The following is a 24,004-nucleotide window of genomic DNA, read 5'->3' on the forward strand; positions in this document are numbered from 1 at the left end:
AAGGTTCAGGCAGTTCATCACATGATACAGGGTTAGAAAGGCAGCTTTGATCTATTCAAACCAGCTGGTCCAGAATGCCACATCCAGAATATCAACTGGGGCTGGTTATGGGATGCATGTGACTCCTATGTTACAACAACTCCACTGCTTACTGGTCTGTTTCAAGGCACAATTCTTGTGGGATATCGCCAGCTTAACTCTAATGCATGAAGGGGTTAATACCATAGAGTAAGCTGTCCTGCCAGGCTTAGCTAGGTCACACCCACTCACCTTGGAAGGAAGGGCTATCAAACTTCTCCCACTTTCCACTATTCTTTTTCTTCCACCGTGTGAACTCAACCCAATAAGGATATCTATATTGGATGCTCCAGTCTTAGGACTCAGCTACATTAGTCCAAAAAATAATTTGAAATGCATTATTATAACACTGTGACAGCAGATGGCTCTGTAGAGTTCAATCCTTTGGCAATGCGATTTCCCATTATGAGCTTTACAACACATTTTCCTGAAACATTTTTTTATGTGTCTAGATGCAGCCTTAGACTTTGTTGGCTTTAGCAAGCCATCTGTGTGTTTCTATATAAATAATTTAGAAACATTTTACCATTTTTTGAAACTAAGTTGTACTGCTGCTCTTTTCTTGCTGCTGCACATGAATGTGACCTTTGAAGAGTTTGTAAGTAAACCACTTTTAACTTACCAAAGATGTGGTCTCTTTCTATGCTAAGGGAAAGTGGGGAGCTTTTGGGGACTTCCGGGGGCGGCGCGAACGGCAATGGCGGTCCTCTTCTGAACGGGAGAGGAGGCTCCACAGACAACGGGTCGTCCGCTACGGCGAAGCGGAGACCCACTCCGGAAAACCACAGGCAGCAAGAGCCTGTGGTCTTGAGGCTCGGTGGGCGCCTTAAGTGACCCTCCAAACGCTAAAGGAACCCCGTAAGGGGCTCCGGAGCGTGGAGGGGGGTTGCGGCGCTGAGAGCTGTTTCACAGTCTGCGGAGCGAAGCCGCGCTGCTGCTGCCGGTGAGCGCTGATCCCTTTTCCTGTCAAAATTCGGATTCGGACGAAAAGCAACTTATTCGTGAGTAAAGACTGATTCACTTGAAATTAGAGACTTTAAATCAAAAAATCTGAATTTGCTTGAACTTGGCTGAAAGCGGAGAGACGTGGAAACAGGAAGTCCGTCTTCCGCTGCCATTGAACTTGAAAAAAGCAACTAGTTGGAGGAGTGGAGGCTGAAAGAAAGAGATTTTAAATTTTACAGATCTAAGCACCCACTGAACCTGCAACCTAAAGTAAAGATCCTAAGTTAAAGATTTGGAATTATTATTTGCACTTGACTTTCCTCCTTTTATTTGGATTACAATCAAAAGGTGAAACCCAGGGTCCGGAGCTGCCTGAGCTTTGAGAGATTGAGCTGTCAGTACTGCAGATTTGGATATTGTATATTGGAACTTGCAACAATCTGAGGGTATTGAGACCTTTTAATTTGAAACATTTTTTTTGGAGACAAATAAGCACTGTCTGTAACAAAGTGATTATTTATTAACTCTGCTAAATATTTGTATCTGAAGGTTCCTGGATACTAAACTAGACTCTGAAAGACATTTTAAGCTCCCTCTAGAGGATTGGATTAAAACAGTGACTTTACATTTACATTTACTTTCGATTCCCTTGTTGTTTGCTTGCTCTGGGCCTTTCTATTCCCATGGGAATAACTCAGTGTGACCTTGACTGATAGATAACGTTGGAATGAGTGGCACAAGAAGAAGAGGAAGAGCTAGACAAACAACTTTAACAACTCTAACCTCAGCCTCGCAGACACGCAGATCATCTGTACCTACTTTGCCCTCAGAAGTGGAAGTAGAAGAAGTTGCCTCGTTACAGGCAAAAGAGGGAGAGGGTGAAGTAGAGCAGTTACAATTGGAAGATATGGCCTCAGGAGCATCTGTTTCTGTTTTAGACAAAATCTTTGAAAAATTGGAAGCTTTGGACAAGAAAGTAGATGTGCAATCAGCAAAGATTGACAAAAATACAGAATGCCTAAATAAATTAACTATACAAGTGGTACAGAATACACAAGCAATTGGACAGTTAACGGAGGCCACAGCAGAAAATCGGAAATTGGCTGAGGATACCAGACAAAAATTGGAAAATTTAGAACAAGAGGTAAGACCACTCACTAAACAAGTTGGGGAACACCAGATCTATCTTTCTATGATAGAACTGCGAAATCGTGAGAATAATTTGAGGATTAGATCACTACAAGAGGCAGAAGAAGGAAATCTAACTGAGTTTTTGACCAAAGAATTCTCCAAGTTCTGGAATTTGGAAGAAAAGGACTTTAAAATTGTGTCAGCTTTCAGACTTGGAAGATTTACAAAGAAGGAGAGGCCCAGAGACTGTTTGATAACATTGAGATCAAAGGAGGAAAGGGACAAGATTTTGGGCCTACACTACGGAAAGTCACTGGAGGTTTTGGACAGAAGAATTGAAATTTACAAAGATATTCCAAGACAACTGTTGGATCTTAGAGCCGCCTACTCTGAACTTGCCAAACTACTAAGGAGCAACGCAATTCCATTTAGGTGGGAATTTCCCCAAGGAATATCTTTTACCTTTAGAGGGAGAAAGGTCAAAATTAGAACATTGGAAGAGAGAGACAAATTTTTGTCTACACACGGAGAGGACCTTCAAAAAGGAATTGAACTACCTTCTGGGCCTGGGGCAACGCCAGCACCAACACCAGCACCTGGGGAACCTGAAGATCCAGAGAAGATACCACCCCTGGAGAAATAACCAGATCAATTCAGGATGTCTCTGCAATTGTTGAGTTGGAATATTAATGGTTGTAACATTCCGGAAAAAAGGAAGAAAATATTTCATATATTAAAAAAAGAACAATTGGACATTATTTGTTTACAAGAAACACATGTGACGAGGCTCCACAGAAAAGTGTTAATAAATAAAAGATTGGGCCAGGAATTTGTATCGTCGGATAAAGTTAAGAAGAGAGGCGTGGTGATATATGCAAAAGAGAGCCTGTCACCCAAATTCTTATTTAAAGATGAACATGGAAGAATTTTGGCTATTGAGATACAATATCAAGGAGAGAAACTGTTGATATTAGGAATCTATGCACCTAATGAAGGGAAATCGGAATTCTACAAGAAGCTGCAGGAGACAATGCTGGATTATCTGGACTACAACAACATCATAATGATGGGAGATATGAATGGGGTCGTATCAACTAACATGGACAAGTCACAAAGTCAAAATGTTACAAAAGACGGCAGACTACCTAAAACCTTTTTTGAAATGACAGACAATATGGATTTGATTGATGTTTGGAGGACAAAGAACCCACTAGGAAGAGAGGGAACATTCTTTTCTGAAGCCCAACTGACCTGGACAAGAATCGACCAAATATGGATTTCTAGAGGCCTGGCACCTAAGGTCAGAAAAGTGGAAATCTGCCCAAAGACCTGTTCCGACCATAATGCAGTAAAGATGGATATGACACTACTACCAACTGGATCCTTTAGATGGAAGATGAATGACAATTTGTTCAGAGATCAGGAAATTACTAAGAAGGCCCAAAAAGTTTTGAAGGATTATTTTGAGATAAATATGAATACTACGGTGGAAAAAAGAATCGTCTGGGACGCAAGTAAAGCTGTAATGAGGGGATTCTTGATACAACAGAATGCAGTAAAGAAAAGAACACAAAATGAGAAAAAAGATAAGATCTTGGATAAAATAAAAGAATTAGAGAAGAAATTAAGAGTGAACCCGAAGTCACAGCCAACTCTGAGAGAAATTAAACTTTATCAAACACAATATTCTAAACTGATAAATCAGGAAATCGAATGGAAGGTTAAACTAATGAAACAAAAAACGTTTGAGTCGGCGAATAAATGTGGAAAACTGCTAGCTTGGCAGTTGAAGAGAAGACAAAGATTAAATACGGTTACAAACTTAGAGATTGAAGGAAAAAACATTCAGAATCCAGTGGACATCAGAAAGTGTTTCCAGAGATACTTCAAAAAACTATACACCCAAGGGCCGCAAGACGAAGCTGAGATTAAACAATTTTTGGCAAAAAATGGACTATCCAAATTGTCACAAGAAAATAGGACAATCCTGAATTCTAAAATAACACGACAGGAGATTGAACAAGCCATTCAGAACATGCAACTTGGCAAATCTCCAGGGCCAGATGGGCTGACCTCCAAGTACTATAAGACATTAAAAGACTATTTGATACAACCTTTGATGGAGGTCAGCAATGAAATTATGGAGGGGAAGAGGGCACCGGAGTCGTGGAAGGAAGCGTTTATCACATTAATACCAAAGACGGAAGCTGAAAAGACACAACTTAAGAACTACCGTCCCATCTCCCTTTTAAATGTGGATTACAAAATATTTGCAGACATTTTGGCAAGTAGATTTAAAAAAGTTTTAAATGAAGTAATCCATAAGGACCAGGCAGGCTTTCTCCCAGGTAGACATTTGTTTGCTAATACAAGGAACATTATTGATATCTTGGAACTGTTGCAAACAGATATAAACACAAAAGCAGTTTTAATCTTTATAGATGCGGAGAAGGCCTTTGACAACATCTCCTGGAAATTTATGATGGGAAATTTAAAAGAGATGGGAGTGGGACGGGGTTTTGAGAATGGGATTGAGGCGATATATTCAGAGCAGAAAGCTAAACTGATAGTCAATAATGTGGTTACAGAAGAGTTGAAAATTGAAAAAGGAACTCGACAAGGTTGCCCTATCTCCCCTTTGTTATTTATTTCGGTTCTGGAAGTGCTATTGAATATGATTAGAGGGGATCGGTTGGTGGAAGGAATTCAGGTCGGACAGAAACAATACAAATTAAAAGCTTTTGCAGATGACCTGGTTTTGACCTTGCAGAAGCCAGAGCCTAGTACGAAAAGAGTATTACAACTGATTAATGACTTTGGTCGGGTGGCTGGATTTAAATTAAATAAACAGAAAACTAAGGTTTTGGGAAAAAATTTGACTGATACAGAGTCAGAACGGTTTCAGAATGAGACGGAACTTAATGTGGTTAAAAAAGTAAAATACCTAGGGGTAAACATAACAGCAAAAAATCTAAGTCTATTTAAGGACAACTATGAAAAATGCTGGACAGAAATTAAGAGAGACTTAGATAGTTGGTCAAAATTGAAACTTTCTTTGTTAGGCCGAATTGCTGCTATCAAGATGAATGTATTGCCAAGGATGTTGTTTTTATTTCAAACACTTCAGGTTTTGGACAAAACGGAGTGCTTTCAGAAGTGGCAGAGAGATATTTCTAAGTTTGTCTGGCAGGGCAAAAAGCCCAGAATTAAGTTTAAGATATTAACTGATGCAAAACAAAGAGGGGGCTTTGCCCTGCCAGACTTAAAGTTGTATTATGAAGCCGCAGCGTTCTGCTGGCTAAAAGACTGGCTACTTCTTGAAGACACTGATGTGTTAGATTTGGAAGGATTTAACAATGCTTTTGGATGGCATGCATATTTATGGTATGACAAGGTTAAAGCAAATAAGGCCTTTAAGAACCATATTGTCAGAAAATCACTGTTTAATGTCTGGACAAAATATAAAGACTTGCTGGAAAATAAAACACCAAGGTGGCTTTCACCTTTGGAAGCTAAGGCCCGAAAAAGACCCAATATGGAGGCTAAATGGCCAAAATATTGGGAAATACTAGAAAAGGATGGAGATAACTGGAAATTGCAGAGTTTGGAGAAAATGAAAGACAAAGTGCGAGACTGGTTACATTACGCTCAGATTAAAGAAGTTTTTAAAAATGACAAGAAACTAGGGTTCCAGGTGGAGAAATCGAAACTAGAAACAGAATTGTTAGAACCAAAGACTAAGGTACTTTCAAGGATGTATAACTTGCTGTTAAAATGGAATACACAAGATGAAACGGTTAAATCGGCTATGATAAGGTGGGCACAGGACATTGGGTATAATATTATGTTTGAGGACTGGGAAAGGTTGTGGAGTATTGGATTGAAATTTACTGCATGTAACGCTTTGAAAGAAAATGTAATGAAAATGATTTATAGATGGTATATGACCCCAGTCAAACTTGCAAAAATTTACCACCTGACTGACAATAAGTGTTGGAAATGTAAAGAGTGTGAGGGAACGTTCTTCCACCTCTGGTGGACTTGCCCTAAAGTGAAGGCGTTCTGGGAAATGATTTATAATGAATTGAAAAAGGTATTTAAATATACCTTCACTAAGAAACCAGAGGCTTTCCTTTTGGGTATTGTCGGCCAAGGGGTGGTAAAGAAGGACCAGACATTTTTTATGTATGCAACAACAGCAGCAAGGATACTTCTCGCAAAACACTGGAAAACTCAAGATCTACCCACACTGGAAGAATGGCAGATGCAACTGATAGACTACATGGAACTGGCTGAGATGACCGGCAGAATTCGTGACCTGGGAGAAGAGAGGATTGAGGAGGATTGGAAGAAATTTAAGAATTATTTACAAAAATATTGTAATTTGAGTGAATGCTAAACAGGATGCTAGACCAAAATAACTGAGCACCACTAAATTTAGAGGATTTTAAGAAAATAAGTAAGATTGTGAAAATATAACCCCTTTTGAGAACTAGAAGATTATGAAACATAGAAGGGATATAAGAATGTAAATAAGATAATAAATTGCTGACAAAATGTTATAACGATGAAAGTGGGAGCAGGAGATGTGAGGAAGTCCAAAGAAAATGTGAAATTATGTTAAGACAAATGTTACATTGTCTATGATGTTCATTTCTATTGTAAAACCCAATAAATTGTTTTTTTTTAAAAAAAAAAAGTGGGGAGCTTTTGGAAGAAACTTAGAAGGGGGAATTTTAAAGGTCTAACAGCCTTTATTTCCTTGTTTTACTTTGCTGCATGTTTTGTGATTTTAAATCTCTGCTAGGTTTCACTCACCAAAGAAAACTTGCCCCAAACCTGCATCTAGTCATCCAGGGAATTCTTCTTTCATTCTTTAACCAAATTACTAAAAGCACCAGCAATTAAAAATGCTAACAATGACAAGGCCTACAGCACAACTAGAGAGTAGCAACTAGAGAGAGGAGCTATAGTTCAACAACAGCTGATGTGTCTGGTTCCCAATCTCTTTCCTAGTTAGCCAGGCAGCATGTGTTGAGCCACTGATTTATTGATGTGCAATCCATTAATAAAGTAAAGGTAAAGGTACCCCTGCCCGTACGGGCCAGTCGTGTCCGACTCTAGGGTTGTGCGCCCATCTCACTTAAGAGCCCGGGGGCCAGCGCTGTCCAGAGACACTTCTGGGTCACGTGGCCAGCGTGACGAAGCTGCTCTGGCGAGCCAGCACCAGCGCAGCACACAGAAACGCCGTTTACCTTCCTGCTAGAAAGCGGTCCCTATTTATCTACTTGCACTTGGGGGTGCTTTCGAACTGCTAGGTGGGCAGGAGCTGGGACCGAACAATGGGAGCTCACCCCGCCGCGGGGATTCGAACCGCCGACCATACGATCGGCAAGTCCTAGGCACTGAGGTTTTACCCACAGCGCCACCCGCGTCCCAATCCATTAGTACACCACCTTTATTAATAAAAGCTAGTGGGTCAGTTGACCATCAACTATCTCAGCCTTTGCCAACTTGGTGCCCTCCAGATGTTTTGGACTACAACTCCCATCAGTCCTAGCGAGTCTATGCTGGGGATTGTAGTCTAAAACATCTGGATGGCTCCAGGCTGGTGAAGCTTGAGCTAACTCATCCACCATATATAAACAGTTAAAATGGGTTTCTTTTCCTTCCACTGATGTCAAACCAGAAATAGAGGCAAAAAGGAGAGGAACAAGAATTGCAAGCCACCGTTGGATCATTTCAAGTTATTCTACAGCATTCAAATGTTAAATCCATCCCTTAGGTATAATTTAAGCTGAGCTTAGAAAGCAAACAAACTTTTTGGTCGGGTTGCTGTAAGGCTGCCTAGCTTGTGTGAGAGATAGAAGAACTCTGTGTGTGCACTCCAGAGAAAAGAGAGTGAGTGTAGGCAAATATAACTCGCTATTTTATATAAAAAAGCAAACACATTTGTGAAAGATTATGACTTGTTTTCATTTGACTGTGTGTGTCTTGTGGCTCTGGGACCTGTGGAGTTTTTGGTATGCAGACTGCAGCACTGGGGAATGTGGTCATACACACAACCCATCCCAATGTCTTACTTGGGCATTTCTTAAAAAGACACAGATTTTAGTTATTTAGGGAGGAGGGGTCTTGTATTTCATCAAGAGGCTTTTCTTGCTTAATACATTGCTTGATTATGCACTTCATAACCTAATACACTAACTGATGAAACCAAGACAGAAGTATTCAGCAGGGCCTGAATGCAATCTGTTGCGGGGAAAAAGGTGTGGCGATGTTAGCGTTTATTTGGCTTTTGTTGCTGTTGCCTTTTTGTGTGCAGAATCAAATCATTAGACATTTCCTAAGAAAGATTGAGGATGGAGACAATGTATATGTACTCTGTGTAAGATAAATTAAAGCCTGGCTTCATGGGATGGTGATTCTCCCTCAGAGAAATATTTGATAAGCAGGAAAAAGAAAGAAATGAGATCTGTATTCAAGGTCAAGCAATGGGTCCTATAAACCTGGTCATTTCTTGTTTCTATCTTGGTCCATCCAATGCCCAGACTTACACATATTTCTCTATTTATTCATCCCTCCTCAACAATTCTATATACTTGGGTGCTCCGTTAATAAATAAGCAAGCAAAAGGGAGACTTTGTTATAGTAAAACAATAGCAAAACAATTTATTATGGCATAAACTTTAATGGATTACAATGCACTTCATCAGATGCATGAAGTCTTTTCCTGCATTATGGGTGTTATACACACATACATACACACACACACACAGAGAGAGAGAGAGAGAGAGAGAGAGAGAGAGAGAGAGAGAAATAGTAAACAGTGATGTCAGAAAGAAATGAAATGCAAAAAAAGTGCAAGTAGTGAGATTTTTCTGCATTTCATTTCTTTCTGTTATCACTGTTTACAATCCTCTACCACTCCCCATTTTTACTTGCAACTCAGGATAACACTTCATTCATCTGATGAGATAGACTGTAGTCCACGAAAGCTTATGCCATAATAAATTTGCTAGCCTTTGAGGTGCCACAACACTCTCTGCAGTTTTCATTGCAGACTAACACAGCTGCCCCTCTGGAAAATCATTGTCCTAGGTGCTCAGTATATAAATAAGCAAGCAAAAGGAGACTTCGCTGACTTTCTATTCCTGCTCCTTCACCACACAACACACTCCTGCGTTTCTAAACTGGAGTGCAACCTTTCCATTTTGTCCTTGTCCCTAAGTAGCCTTTGCGTTGCCCCAAAGTCCCTTCCGGGACGCTGGCTATGCTAATTGCTTGACTTTGGGGGATGGGGTGGGATCTATACCTTCCAGCCCTTGGACAAGCCCTGCATTCAACAACCCACCCACTCAAAGCCAGGCCTCCCAGGTAGCACAGAAGGCCCTGCTCTCATTCCCTCAGCCTGGAGAAACGCTCTTCACCACTTTCCAAGATCAACATTCAATGGTTGTTCCTCTTGCCTGAGAAATTTGGAAGTCTTTACAATGGAATAATACCTGCCTACCCCCAGCCTTGGGGAAGTCTGCCTTCAGAAAGCTCCTTTTCGCTACCCACCCTGGAGTCCTCTAAGCAGGTGCTTGAAGCCAGCCAGCCTGTGGCCACGGTTTGCGCTGTCCCTGGGGGAAACCTACATGCCTGCTGGGAAGTAGCAGGGCAGCACTGAGGGCTGTCCCTCCTGGCTGTCAACAACCTAGCTGGCACCCTGAGGAAGTTTCTTGGTGCCAGGCAGGCCCACCTCCCTGGCAATGAAGCAATTAGGGGCTGTTGCTTCTCTTTTAAAAGCACCCAGCCCAACTCGCTCTCTTCATTCAACACAGAGGGAGGGCATCTGCAGAGTCCTCGCTCACCCACCCACACTGCCATGGAGTGGGCTTCAAAACTGGTAGGTGCCTGGCTTTCTTTGTGCCTCTTTTTATTTACTTTCTATTTATTAACAGCCTGTCGAGCTTGTTTGCTTTGGGAAGTGTAAACTTTGCCTGGGTGAACTATTGCTTTCAGGGCCTGGCACTGAGGAGACAAAAATGACCTCCCAGAGAGAGAGTGAGGGAAAGAAAGAAAGGATCCCATAGAAGGAAGCACAGATGGGGACAAAATGGACAGCAGTTAAGAATGTCGTGGGAATGGTTGATTTGTGCATATAAAGTTCTTCCGTTTATGGCGAGGCATGGGGGAGAAATTCAGTTCACTGCACATTAAAAGGTGAACCGAGTTAATCCACACATCCCAAGACAATATGCAAACCAAAACACAGCCATCCTACAAAATTCGGACTTCTCTGAATTTTGCAGTGAAGTTGGCCAGGCAACTAATGTGTACAAAGCTGCATATATAGGGTAACACACCCATAGGAATGCATATTCTGTTGGGAATAGAATAGAAAAATGCATTGCATTAGGGGGAATTGCTTTGCAAAATGTCTATTAGGCAAGATCGCGTATAAAAATGTGTCTATGAGGAGAAATTTGCACTGAAAGTGCTGATGAGGATGATTTTGAAGAACAATTTGCAAACTGAGATCACCTTGATGGGGGAGTATCCTCTCTCTGGGCTCTTCCACTCTGGTCATTGAGCATTTACTCTGATTATATGACAAGCATTTGTCTGGATTTGCTGGTGGGCACTTATACATCTTCCTGATAATCATTTGTTTATTCCACACTTTTCAATGTTTCTTCTTGCCACTTTCCTAATAGCAAAATAATTGCAGCTGCACTAGGGTGACAGAGTGCGCTAATCCACTTTAACTATGCAAAGCTCAATTTCCTCATAGGCAATTTCATCCCTTCTGCAAAATACTGACAGTTTGGGGGCTCCCTCTCTTTCCCAGCTTTGACTAAATTACTTGAAAGGGGACAAGTGCTAGTGACTACCTGTACAAGGAGTGAATAGTGAACCTTTGGCCCTCCCAGATGTTGTTGAACTACAACTTCCATAAGTCTTAGCAAAATGGCCAATGGCTAGGGATGATGGGAATTGCAGTTCAGTAACCTCAGGAGAGCCAAAGGTGCCCCTGAGTTGTATGATGAAAAGTACCCAGTGTGCTCTCTTTTCTTCCTCTCCAGATGGTTTTCTGTGCTATCTGCCTTTCCTTCACACTTGATGCCTCCAGAGAAACAAAAGAGCAAAGCAAGGGAGCTAAAGGAAAGAAGAGAGGATCAGCAAAAGCCAAGGTTCAGCACCTGAAGGCTCAGGAATCCTCACCTGACCCGGTGCTAAGAGTAAACCCAGAGGCTTCCACAGACTACACCCTTGTGGAGGATTACGAGCAGAGCATCCATGAGATGGTTAGCCAGCTGCGGAACAGCTCTGAACCCCTGGAGAGCAAGTGCCAGGTCAACCTGAGGCTCTGGATGTCCAACAAGAGGAGCCTGTCTCCGTGGGCCTACAGGTGAGATAGAGCAGGTCTCAAGGCATTGTGGTTGCCCCACACAGGTCTTCTCACAAGCCTATCTGTGCAAGACAAAAAATTGTGCCTCGGTTGCATTTTGCTTTCTATGTGGTATTCAACCAATCTGTGGCCTAGAACAGTGGTTTCCAATAGGTGGTCGGTGGACCCCCTCTGTGGCACCATTCATATAACAAAAACTACCACAGAGATATCAAAACTGTCAAAAGTAGAGGGTCCATGGCTTGAAAAACAGGTGGTCCCCAGAACCTAGCTACAGTGGTACCTCGGGTTAAGAACTTAATTCATTCTGGAGGTCCGTTCTTAACCTGAAACTGTTCTTAACCTGAGGTACCACTTTAGCTAATGGGGCCTCCCGCTGATGCCGCCACCGTGCGATTTCTGTTCTCATCCTGAAGCAAAATTCTTAACCAGAGGTACTACTTCTGGGTTAGCGGAGTCTGTAACTTGAAGCGTCTGTAACCCGAGGTGCCACTGTAATTGGGAACTACTGACTTAGAGCCAACAGCATGATTACTGGTCATGATTACTGCTATTTGTCTGTGTGGTGGTGTGTGTTGGGGGAGTGTATTTGCTTATCTTTTAAACTCAGACCCTTCTGCTGGAGACAGAAGGAAGTGGGTTGACAACAAGTGCCCCCGCACCCGTCCCATGCAGGCTACAACCTGCTTCAACACTTGCGATGCCATCACGCATGATCAAGAGGCACCTTGGACCTCCTAGCAAGGAGCACCACTGGCACGCTGGGATTTATTTGTAATTGGTTTAAAAACAATCATGTTATCTAATCAGACATTTCCCACCCTATTGTGGCCTATCCAAGGGTTGTGGCATTCCCATATGTCACTCATTAGCATATGCTAATTAATTCCTATATTTAATACTGCCCTAGCTTAAGACTCAGCCAAGAAAATGCTAGTGAGGTAGCAGAAAAACTTGGTAGTATTGGCCCGATTTTGTGGCACTCTATCCCCGCCTTGTGGTGCTCTTGAAAGTACATTAATGTGTCGCTTTTCTGAAGGGCTCAACTGAGACATTTCACTCACCTTTTTAAGAACAGAGACCACATAACTCTGATGGATTCAGCACTGCAGAAAATCAATTCCTTTCTAGGCCTTGTGGTTGTAGTTTGATCATGGCAGGAGGAACTTGGACCAATGCAGTTTACCACATCAGGTTACCTGGGACCTTTGGCACATGAAGCCACTGCTGTTTCCTCGACATCTGGTTTCACCAGCTCAGTGAACTGCCCCCGGCATGGAGTAACTAAAGCTTTGTTGTGTCAATGGGTAGCACCAGTCTGAGCCTACATTCAGACCGAACCATTTGAAGCAGTAAAGGCTTCTAAGGTCTTCTGAATGTGCCTCCGGCATAGGGACTTTAAAAACAGTACCATGCACTACAGAGTTAGGATCACGTGTCTCTGTATGTTTTTGGGTGGGAAACAGATTCTACTACCTCATTTCCAAGCTATGCAGAGTGGGGCTTGGCTCAAACCACACAGCAGAGGCAGTTAAAGAAATCTACCCCTGGGGCACAACATTCTGATTATTTCTGAGGCCGCACTAAATGGTCTTCTGCAAGCCTAGGACCACAGTGTTCCTCAGGACATGCCTGTAAACATCACTTCAAAGGTAGGTGTTGCTTTGAACTTTCTCCCTCATACGGCGCAAGGGCACCCCCTCCATTTCTCTTTGTTCACAGATGTTTTGCTCTGCAGGCACCATTCCTTTCTTGCTATTGTTGTGGCATGAATGCCTACCATTGTATGGCCATTAGAAACTGGAGCATGCACCATGGTGCTTGATGCCAAGGTCTTCCTACATCAAGTAGGTCCCTCCTACATTTTATGGGCCTCTCTGGGAGGATTCAGCAAGTTACCTCCTGTCACACCTTCCAGTGCATGTCCAAGTTCACTGAGTTAACTTACACATGCACTGGAAGGTGCCATGGTAGATGGTGGTTGTTACCCCAAAATTCTGGGGCGCCGCTTGGTATGTATGTGACCTGCCTTCCTATCCTCAGGAGCCCCACCCCCTCTGCCCCCCAAATGAATGTGCTTGTTCTGATGTCAGCACGTTTCCACTCCAGGATCAACCACGACGCAGCACGAATCCCAGCCAACATCCCAGAGGCGCACTGCCTGTGTGCTGGGTGCATCAATCCCTTCACCATGCAGGAAGACCGCACCATGGTCAGCATCCCCATCCACAGCAAAATCCCAGTGCGCCGACTGCTGTGTGAGCCAAGCAACCCCAGCCGGAAGAAGAAGAGGTGCCGCAAGGAGTACAAGACCGTGATGGAGACCATTGCTGTGGGCTGCACTTGCATCTTCTGAGAACTGCTGCTATTCCTGCTTCGGGTTCCCTAAGGATTAGTAGCGCTCCCGTCTTCCTAGCCTCATCTTCCCCTTCCGTTCTCCCAGAACGTGCTTTTTCTCCTGCCAAGATGTGGGAAGATCTATGTGCTTCCAGAGGCCAAAGCTGCTTTCGTTGGACTCCTTCTCTCCTATAACCTGCAGAGAGGTTGACAGCGCCACATGCACACAGCAAGATATTGGAATCGTAGAATTGCAGAGCTGGAACGGACCTTGAGGATCATCTGGTCCAACTCTCTGCAATGCAAGAATATGCAGCTGACCCAAATGGGGATCAAACCCACAACCTTGAGTGCTTTCTGTGCCGCACAAATGGTAATTAACTGTATCCGACACGGATCCAGAGCAAATTGCTTCATTTCACCCTAATAGCTCTGAATCTACAGTCACTGGTGCCAGTTTTTACTCTTTGCCAGGCACGCCTGCTCAATCGGGAGTTCAGCAGAAAGGGAAGCTGCTGTGTGGCTGCTGCGGAGGAAGGAGATCCAGCGAAGGTGCAGCGGCTTCAACCATCTTGCCCTCCATCTGGGGCTCAAAGCCCTTTAGCATTGGCTTGATGGCTGCTCAGTTTGCAAGCTGACTCTGCAGCCCATCTGCTGGAGTTGCTCAGGGCTTAGGCCAGGATGACATCACCATGCAAAGAGGCCCTCCCATGTCCTCCTCCCTACTGGGTTGCACTATCAAAATGGAGGCTTTGATAGGATACATCTTCAGTATCAACTGAAGGCCCAAAGCTGGGCCACTGCTCTTTTGACAGTGCCCTGCTGCCTTCTGTGTGGGAGCAGGAGAATCTGTACTTGCTGTGCTTGGTGGAGAAGGAGAGGCCTTTCAAGGCTACTTGGCAGGCTCTTGTACACCTCACACAAAACTAACAAGGAGATGTCTTATCTTAATACCAAACAGTTCTAAAAGTCCTGTGCTGGCAGCCCTGTTCACAGGGCCTAGGTATCAGCAAAATGCTTGGCTGAGGAACAAACACCGCAGCTTTGGCACGTGTGCCAAAGACTAGACAGACTCAGGAGGCAGCAAGAGATCCTGAGGCAATCCATTATTCGTGACACCCTAGAGACAAGGACCATGGCCGTTTTGGGAACCCACAACCCTTCTGCACATATCAGAAGCAGCATCCCTTGGTGCAGAGCCACAGCTCGCTGACAAGAACCCAGGATTTTTTTTGTATGCTCAAAGGTGCCAGGTTTAACCACAGGCAGCTCCGTTAAAATGGTTCTCAGGCAGCAGAGCTGCCAAAAGATCCCTGTCCGAGATTTTTGGGAAAGTGCAGTCAGTGAACACAGACAAGGCTGGTTTTGATGGGCCAGTGGTTTGCCTTCGTGCAAGGCAGCATCACAGGCTAGGAAGTCCAGGACTAGGAATGGTGGCAGTGGAGACAGTTCTGGCTTGCGGAAGGCAAGTCCTTTAAGCAAAACAGTGCAAGAGAGAGGGAGCCACATGCTAAGGCTGGGGTGGTCAACCTGCAGCCATGCAGAGGTTGGTGGACTACAACTCCCATCCTCCCTGACCACAGGCTCTTCTGGCTGGGGCTGATGGGAATGTGAGTCCAGCAACACCTGAAGGCCACTCCTGAATCTATGCAGGGGCTGCCTTTGTGCCAGAATGCTGCAGCACTGGGGAGAAAACAATGGGTAGTTTTCCTTTCAGTTCGCTCAGTTTCCCAGCATTTCACAGAGCAGCCCCATGCAGGCGCTCAGCTCTGCAGAACTTGATTAGAGAACGATATCAGCTCCTAGTAGCCTTGCCCTTTCTGGGAAATGGCAGAACTCACTGGCTGGTAATTTTGCTCAAGAGGAAGCTTTGCTCTTGACAACTCAGCAAGCTATCCCTTGACATAGAAAGGAATTTGGGGGGTGAGCAGGGCTCTAGATCAGCAGCATGGCAAGGAGTACATTAGTCACCATTTCGGGAGCTACAGAATCAGCTCAAGGAAACAGCATACAGTACCAAATCAGGAAAGGTTCCAGGTGTTTATACAGCAATTCCTTCTGTTTTGGAAACAATGGAAACCATCTTTTTTTTTTTGCCATTAGGGGGATTATACCCGTCCCCTCCCCCCCAATTATACACAGGGCAAGGCAACATCAGCCATTAGCTGCAAGGATCTGAGGCGATCAGGGCAGTGGTTTATGCAGTTTCACATATGTACAGGCAGTCAGAGTCAAAAAGGTGTTAGAACCTGAGCTGTAGCCAATACTAGGAGACCCATCTCAGGGCTCTCTAGCTGACTACAATTAGAGGCAAGTTCATGAAGCTTGGCAACAAAGCAAAAGGAACAACATTGTTTTGGATGGCAAAACAGACACACACAAAGACACAAAAAGAAGTCACATCAGAGACAGCGCTCTGCCCGTTCCCTTGAGTATAGAGGCCTATGCGTAAAGAGAAAGGCCAACACAAATCAACTCAGGGGTAAGGACTGCAGAGGCTTAGGAGGCAATCCATCCATTCTAGGACAGGGTTTTGTTTTGCCCTGAACAGTTATGGACAGTGGCAGTGCATGGATATGGGGCAGCAGGTAAGGAACACTTAGCCTGAAGCAGAAAACCAGCCCTTCAAGGCTGGAATCAGTATACGATGCTCCCCATTAACCAGCTCAGGTCCCTTCCAAGGTTATCTCAAGAGGAAGCCGTACTAGCTGGGCACATGTAGATATTGATTCACAGACTCTCTGAAACATAGCAGGAAGGGGGATGCCCTTATTGTAGACAATAGACACATGGGGATGTATGCCAAGTCTTCTGTTTCTCTCCTTGCTAAACCTCCAGTGTAATCCTTCAATACCCCCCACCCCTACCCCAATTCCCGCCCCGCATGCACTAAAGGAGAGTTTCCTGGAAAGTCTACTCTAGCAGCAACTGCTATAAAGTCACAGCTCGGTCTTCACTTTGTGCATCAGGTCCTTCTGGTCTATTTTCTCTAGGTCACGATTCCAGAAGTTGTAGGCTAAGAGGGCCACGTTTTTGGCCGCCACAGCAGCCATTTCCATTGAGCTGGCTGCCCACTCCATGCTGTTGAGGTAGTAGAGGTTATCGTGGAGGACAATGGGCGGGAGGCTCTTGGAAGACCCATAGTCAGGATAGGCCTGCCATTCCGTCACCTGGACAGAGTAGTAGGAACGGAACAGAGTCTTCAGCTCTTGCTTCTCCAAGGGGTGCTGGGAGTGGACTCGCCATATGGCTGCCTCTTGGGGCTGCTTCCGCCTGAAGGTACTGGATATATTGACGGGGCAAATGTTGTCCATGGAACTGAAGAAGAGGACAGGAGCATCTGTGGTGAGGATGCTGGCAAAGGGGAAGAGCTTTGGATCTGGGAAGCCAAAATAAGAGGAGTTGAGGTAGCCATGGATGACAGAAGTGACCGTGGTGTGGAAGGTCCCTGGGAACTCAGCAATGGGAGGGTCAAAGTTCTGGAAGCTGATGTTGCTCTTGTTATTATGCAGTGGAGCAGCAATAACCACGATGTCATAGAAGCTAGAGCCTTGGCCTTCCTCGTCCTCATAGTGAACCTGGTAGAAGGTTTTTCCTTCTGCAAAGAGTGGAGAGAGAGAGAGAAAGAGAGCTCAAAACAGCAACTCAAATACACAAAAACTACCCTCACATCCTGCTGAAGGTTTTAAGGAGCTAAATGGGTAAGACCTAGAAGTTGGAAAGCTTCTTCAACAATCTGCCAAGGCTCTGTGGTTCTCCATGTTCCTTAGTTAACCCCTTCCCCTCTGTTTCTTATTATTTTCTTGTTGTTGCTGGTTTAAGCTTCCAGACCCTGCCTGGTGAGCTAGACCAGACACATAGAGTTGATATACATTTTGCACAAGTGACAGATATAAGAGTAAACAGCGACTGTATTTCTGACTGTCTACTAGTAAGCAGGTGGGGAATCTTTCCACCTTCTGTGTGCACAGATGCAAGTGATACTAGGCAAGACCAAAATATTGGAGCATATGAAAGTGAGGGTGTGTACGTCTACGGATGTCTCAGCCTTGGGTACACTGTCAAAAGGAGCACTGTTAACTACGAGATACACCAGATCTGGCTGATAAGCTGCAGGAAGGATGGCCAAGGTGGTACTTCTCCAGATGTTGTTGGACTCCAATTCCCATCAGCCCCAGCCAGCATGGCCAACAGTCAAGGATCATGGGAGTTTGTTGTCAAGCAGCATCTGGAGCTACTCAACAGCTTGTGAGATAGCAAGCATGAGACTGTAAGGTTCACAGTGGCATAAAATGAAAGCATGTGAATGCAGCAGCAGCAGCAGCACAATTGTGTTTTTCATACTGTAATTTTATGTTGCGAACTATCCTGAGATCTATGGATATACGGCAGCATTCACATTTAATAAATAAAATTAATATAACAATGATGTGTTTCAGCAAGCTCTATTGGGCTAAGGCCAACTAAGTCACACTCAAGAGTATACCCATTGATGTCAATGGATTTAAACAACTTGTCCACTGATGTCAATGGATATTCTCCGAGTATGGCTAATGCTGGATATTAGGTAAAGGTAAAGGTACCCCTGCCCATACGGGCCAGTCTTGACAGACTCTAGGGTTGTGCGCTCATCTCACTCTAGAGGCTGGGAGCCAGCGCTGTCCGCAGACACTTCCGGGTCACGTGGCCAGCGTGACGAAGCTGCTCCGGCGAACCGGCACCAGAGCAGCACACGGAAACGCCGTTTACCTTCCCGCTATACAGCGGTACCTATTTATCTACTTGCACTTGAGGGTGCTTTCGAACTGCTAGGTGGGCAGGAGCTGGGACCAAACGACGGGAGCTCACCCCGCCGCGGGGATTCAAACCGCCAACCATGCGATCGGCAAGTCCTAGGCGCTGAGGTTTTACCCACAGCGCCACCTACGTCCCTAATGCTGGATATTACCTACTGCCTATATAATTAACAGAAATAATGAAATATAGGAAGGGATGTAGACAAGATGAAAAGGGTGGGAGTTAGCCTATTGTAAGTGCTTAAAGAGAAATATCTTTTGATAAAGATTCCTACTGTGAAGAAAATATAGTCTCTTAAGAATTTTTTCTTTAAAAAATAATAATTATCCAATGCTAAATGATCCAGGTACATAAGGGGAGAGTTTTGTTGCTCCTCGCTGACTGCATCACAAAATAATTCAACTTGTCACACCTGCCTGGCCACATCTACATAAAGCAATCACAACAGTAATGAATGCACAACCGAGAGAGAACACTGGATTTTCCCAAGTATAAAATATTGTACTTTTTTAGTGCTCAGAAAACATAACGTCCCTGCAACAGAACAGCGGAGGAATGCAGAGTCTCTGCAGTAAATATGCATTGTTTATAATTTATTGTGCAACCAACTGATCATCTGGAAAGGAGCTGAGACAAATGAACAGCAAAGAAGGTCCCAAGACCCACTTCCTACAGATCCTTGTCTGCAGGCATGTTCTGGCTCCTTCCTTGCAAGCATTTTCAAGACACAAGTAGGGAAATGTAAAGTTAAAGTAATCCTCAACTTCACCCCTGCCATGCAAGGCCATTGGTGGTGTACCAGCGGCTGTCCATAATAAGGTCTCTTAAGAGAAGTACAACTGAATTGGAAAGTTTTAGTTCATGGGTAGGCAAACTAAGGTCAGGGGTCCAGATCCGGCCCAATCTCCTTCTACATCTGGCCCATGGACGGTCTGGGAATCAGCATGTTTTTACATGAGTACAATATGCCCTTTTATTTAAAATGCATCTCTGGGTTATTTGTGGGGCCTGCCTGGTGTTTTTACATGAGCAGAATGTGTGCTTTTATTTAAAATGCATCTCTGGGTTATTTGTGCAGCATAGGAATTCGTTCATTCCCCCCCCCCAAATAAAGTCTGCCCCCCCCCCCCAAGGTCTGAGGGACAGTGGACCGGCCCCCTGCTGAAAAAGTTTGCTGATCCCTGTTTTAGTTCCTTAGGAGATCTGAGCTGGTCTCCTTCTCTTCATTGTTTGCCAAACCCTGTCCTTGCCCAGCTGGCATGGCCAATGGTCAGTGATGATGGGAGTTATGCTCCAGCAACCTGGAGGGCACCAGGTTGGTGACCCCTGATCTAGCTAACTTGATCTTCAAGGTGTCAAGCAAAGGTAATGCCCAGTCCTGTTACCCGAGACCTCCTGGTTCTGTTTCAGCTCTGGGCAGCTTACCTGAGTTGTGCAGAGAAATGGCTGTCACAGTGGCCTCAATTATGTTGGCTTTCGTCAGCTTCAGCAAGCCTGAACACACCAGGTTGTTGCCGCCTTCCACAGACCACATGTTGCCCTGTGCCCCTGCTAGGGACATGGCCCCTGAAGATAGAAATACAGAGGGGTTAGGTGTCAGAATAATAATAATAAAGTAATGAAGATACCATTCTCTCCAGCAACATGCCCTGGTCTATCGAGATCAGTCAGTGCTCCACTGGAAAGAGACACCTTTGGTCTTGCTTGGTTGGTCTGCAGCAAGATAGCAAAAGGTGGCACTCACCTGCAAACGCAGGCACCAGTACTGACTGGCCATAGCTGGCACGGAGAATGGCCACAATGACCTCGTCAATGAAGCGCTGTGTGATGCCCACCTCCAGCAGGGACTCTGCCACAGAGCGCTGTGTCATGTTGACAAACGTGTCCCCACCCAGCGAACGCAGGAGCTCCTCAAGGCGAGAAAATGCATAGCCATGGGCCTGGTATTTGTAGATCCTGCAGGACACAAAAAAGAAGGAGACAAATCTGGAGCAGTCAGATCTTTATGCCAGGAGATCTAAAGGAAGTTCAGTGCATCTCTTCAGCCTAGCTGGAGACTTTATGGGTTTAAAGGAGAAGGAAGACCACCCTCTTTTCCTCTCCAGAGGTCTCACCACCTCTGTCACATACCTCATGAACTTCTCCATTACCTCCTCCACCCACATCTGTAGGCGCAGGAAGCTCATGCCGTAGTGCCACCAGAGTCGGAAGAGGTTCAGCAGGTACCAGTCTGTCTCCTCTAGTGCAAACTGCTCCCCGCTAAAGATGGCGCTCTTCCCAGCCAATTCTCGACGGTGCTTCAGCCCTAGGATAAGGGGACAATGAGGTAGAAGAGTAATGCCACTTTCTGTCCTCCTTCATGAGCCAGGGAGCGCAGGCAATGCAGCCTTCTGCTTCTACAATAATGTTTTGCACATTTTGTATGGGCTACGAAACCTGGCCCGAATGCAATTGTTTCCAGTGTGATGATTGTACCCACACTCACCCAGCAGCTTAACAAAGTCCTGCATGTGTAGGTTGAGGGAGTGAATGGAGGCACCACCGATTTCATACTGCTGTTTGTTGACAGTGACCGTGGCCAGGCGGCCCCCAACGGTGTCCTTTTCGTACACGTCCAGTTGCACCTGTGGCCCAAAGTGCTGCTGCAGGAAGTGGGCCACCGAAGAGCCGCCAATCCCAGCTCCCACTACAGCTGCCAAGGCAAAAGCAGAGGGGTGAGGATAAGGCACAGCAGATGCACGCCCACCTCTGACCACCCATCCCACTCCTCAAAGGACCAGCAGGTTGCTCATCTTACACACTGACCCTTAAACAATCCTTTGTCCTGCAGGGAGGATGCCACACAATGAAGAGGAAGGTTTTCCAACCCAGTCATTTGGCCTGATATTTTACCCGTGTTCTTTGCCAAATGAAAACTGTTGCTATGAAGCAAGGGAAAGTTTTGCAGAAGACCACAGCAAGCTTTCATCTGAATCTGAATGGTTAACTCTGTGTGTGTGTGTGTGTGTGTGTGTGTGTGTGTGTGTGACAGACATGTATACCAAGCTGCAGCTTTATGCCAAATATCACATCAATTACTTTACATGGCGAGTTGCTGCTGTCTGCATATGCTCAAAAAATGTAGTAGTATTTTCTTTTAAAGGGACGCGGGTGGCGCTGTGGGTAAAACCTCAGTGCCTAGGACTTGCCGATCGTCAGGTTGGCGGTTTGAATCCCCGCGGCGGGGTGCGCTCCCGTTGCTCGGTCCCAGTGCCTGCCAACCTAGCAGTTCGAAAGCACCCCCGGGTGCAAGTAGATAAATAGGGACCGCTTACTAGCGGGAAGGTAAACGGTGTTTCCGTGTGCTGCGCTGGCTCGCCAGATGCAGCTTCTCACGCTGGCCACGTGACCCGTAAGTGTCTTCGGACAGCGCTGGCCCCCAGCCTCTTAAGCGAGATGGGCACGCAACCCCAGAGTCGGACACGACTGGCCTGTACAGGTAGGGGTACCTTTACCTTTACCTTTACCTTTACCTTTATTTTCTTTTAATAAAAAAACCTACAGAGCAAGAAAAAGCCCACCGTGAATGATTTTAAGATTTTGATTGGTTCCAAAATGGTAGCCCTGGAAGCATGTAGCAAAGCAACCTGAGTCCTGTGGCATCTTAAAGACCAACAAATGCTCTGATGATCTTGTGCTCATTAAGTACTGGAAATCTTCAACAAAGTGGTCAGGTACACATTTCGCAGATACAGAGTTAAGGCAACTCAAGGGAATAATAATAATAATAATAATAATAATAATAATAAATTATTTATACCTCACCCATCTGGCTGGGTTTCCCCAGCCACTCTGCGTGGCTCCCAACAGAATATTAATTATAATAATAAAGCAATAAAACATCTTGTCGAAGCCCTGGTCCATGCAGGAAACCTGCTGCCACAGCATTCCTTATACATGGCCAGCCAGCCAGCCTTTGCTTAAAAACTTCTACTGAAGAAAAGGCCACCACTTTCCAATGCTTCCTGTTCTGCTGTATTCCACTGGCAAACAGCCCCTACCACCAGGAGATCCTTCCTAATATTTAGCTGAAGCCCCCTTTCCCATTATCTAAACTCACTCAAGTACATACAGAAGTCAGGGGTGATGAGTGGCTAAGGAAAGAACTACTGTGTAAATCAGCCCCACATGCCTCTCAAAGTCCAACATCCTCTGGCTACCCCTGAGCAACTTGCCATCTTATTCTTGTCAGCAAAGGCTTTGTGTGCCTTTGTTATGGTGGCTGCCATTATTATGAACAACTGCAATAATGGCGAATCCTGGGACAAATGTCATACTAGAGAATGTGTGACTAGCAGGCAAACACGGCCTGTGCTTAAGGGGAAAGGGCCATCACTCAGCTGCCGAGCAGGTTCAATCCCTGGCATATGCAGGTAGGGCTGGGAGCTGTCCTTGTCTGGAAGCCTGAAGAGCAGCTGCCAGTCAGTGCAGACAAGCCTGAGCTAAATGGACCAACAGTCTGGTTCAGTAGAAGGCAGCTTCCTATTTCGCCACTACAGAAGCATCCTTTATGCCAATTATTCAGCCCTAGCCTCCTGCATGCCCTGACAGGTCCGTGCAGCCTCATCCTCGGGACTATTTGTTTCTTATCTTAAACACTTGTCTTTCCTCACACCCCCGTCGACAATCTCACACCGGACGGACGGCAAAGCGCTCCGATCCCGCCGCCCAGGAGGCCTCGCTTAGATGCGTAAAAACCCAGGCGCCCCGTGCTTACGCGCCTGTGATTTCGACAGCAGCGCCTACCTATTTTGCCGGGCGGAGCATCCCCTGCCGCAGCGATGGGGGGCTCCCTCCGCATCACCCCTACAGCTACCACGGTGAGCAACAAAAGCAGCCGATGGGAGGCTGCCATCATGTTGGCAGCGGCGGCGGCGGCGCGGAAGGCGGGAACGCAAAGCGCGACGTGCGCAGTTTACATCTCCGCGCAGCCGAGCTCCGGCTCGCTCGCCTGCCCGACGGCTTCTCGGCTGCGGGGCCGGCGGGGGAGCCTCTCGCCTCCGTCCACTCGCCAGCAGCGCTTCCCGAGGGAGCGAGGAGGGAGCAAGGGCTTGGCTTCAGCATTGGCTGCGCCTCTCGCAGCGCCGCCTTCTTCGTGGAGTGCAAGGGGCGAGAGGCGGCCTCCTTCAAGAGACGCCCCTTCTGAGCGCAGGATGCAACCTCGAATAGGGAACCCGCCGCCCGCCAGGCTTTCGGACTACAACTCCCGTCATCCCCGACCGTCGGTCATCAAGTGCAAGGGATGACGGGAGTTGAAGGCGAAGCGCACCTGGAGGGCCG

The 24,004-nt window shown here is 45.7% G+C and overlaps 2 protein-coding genes across 2 annotated transcripts; one reads left to right on the top strand and one right to left on the bottom strand.

Moving 5' to 3' along the window:
• Positions 1-9,893: 9,893 nt before the first annotated feature.
• IL17B (interleukin 17B) lies at positions 9,894-15,784 on the top strand. Its single transcript, XM_080997298.1, has 3 exons — positions 9,894-10,045; positions 11,226-11,551; positions 13,661-15,784. Exons 1-3 carry the CDS (start codon positions 10,025-10,027, stop codon positions 13,905-13,907), a joined length of 594 nt encoding a protein of 197 aa, XP_080853424.1. The 5' UTR covers positions 9,894-10,024; the 3' UTR covers positions 13,908-15,784.
• Positions 15,785-16,042: 258 nt separating this feature from the next.
• PCYOX1L (prenylcysteine oxidase 1 like) lies at positions 16,043-23,839 on the bottom strand. The gene is made up of 6 exons (XM_080997227.1): positions 23,471-23,839; positions 21,171-21,377; positions 20,816-20,990; positions 20,430-20,641; positions 20,111-20,251; positions 16,043-17,486 (listed from the first exon to the last, which is right to left on the bottom strand). The coding sequence occupies exons 1-6, from the start codon at positions 23,580-23,582 to the stop codon at positions 16,828-16,830; spliced, it is 1,506 nt and encodes a 501-aa protein (XP_080853353.1). The 5' UTR covers positions 23,583-23,839; the 3' UTR covers positions 16,043-16,827.
• Between the last annotated feature and the right edge of the window lie 165 nt (positions 23,840-24,004).

The sequence above is a fragment of the Podarcis pityusensis genome, assembly GCF_964106645.2.
Source record: "Podarcis pityusensis genome assembly, chromosome: 2".
NCBI classification, from domain to species: domain Eukaryota; kingdom Metazoa; phylum Chordata; class Lepidosauria; order Squamata; family Lacertidae; genus Podarcis; species Podarcis pityusensis.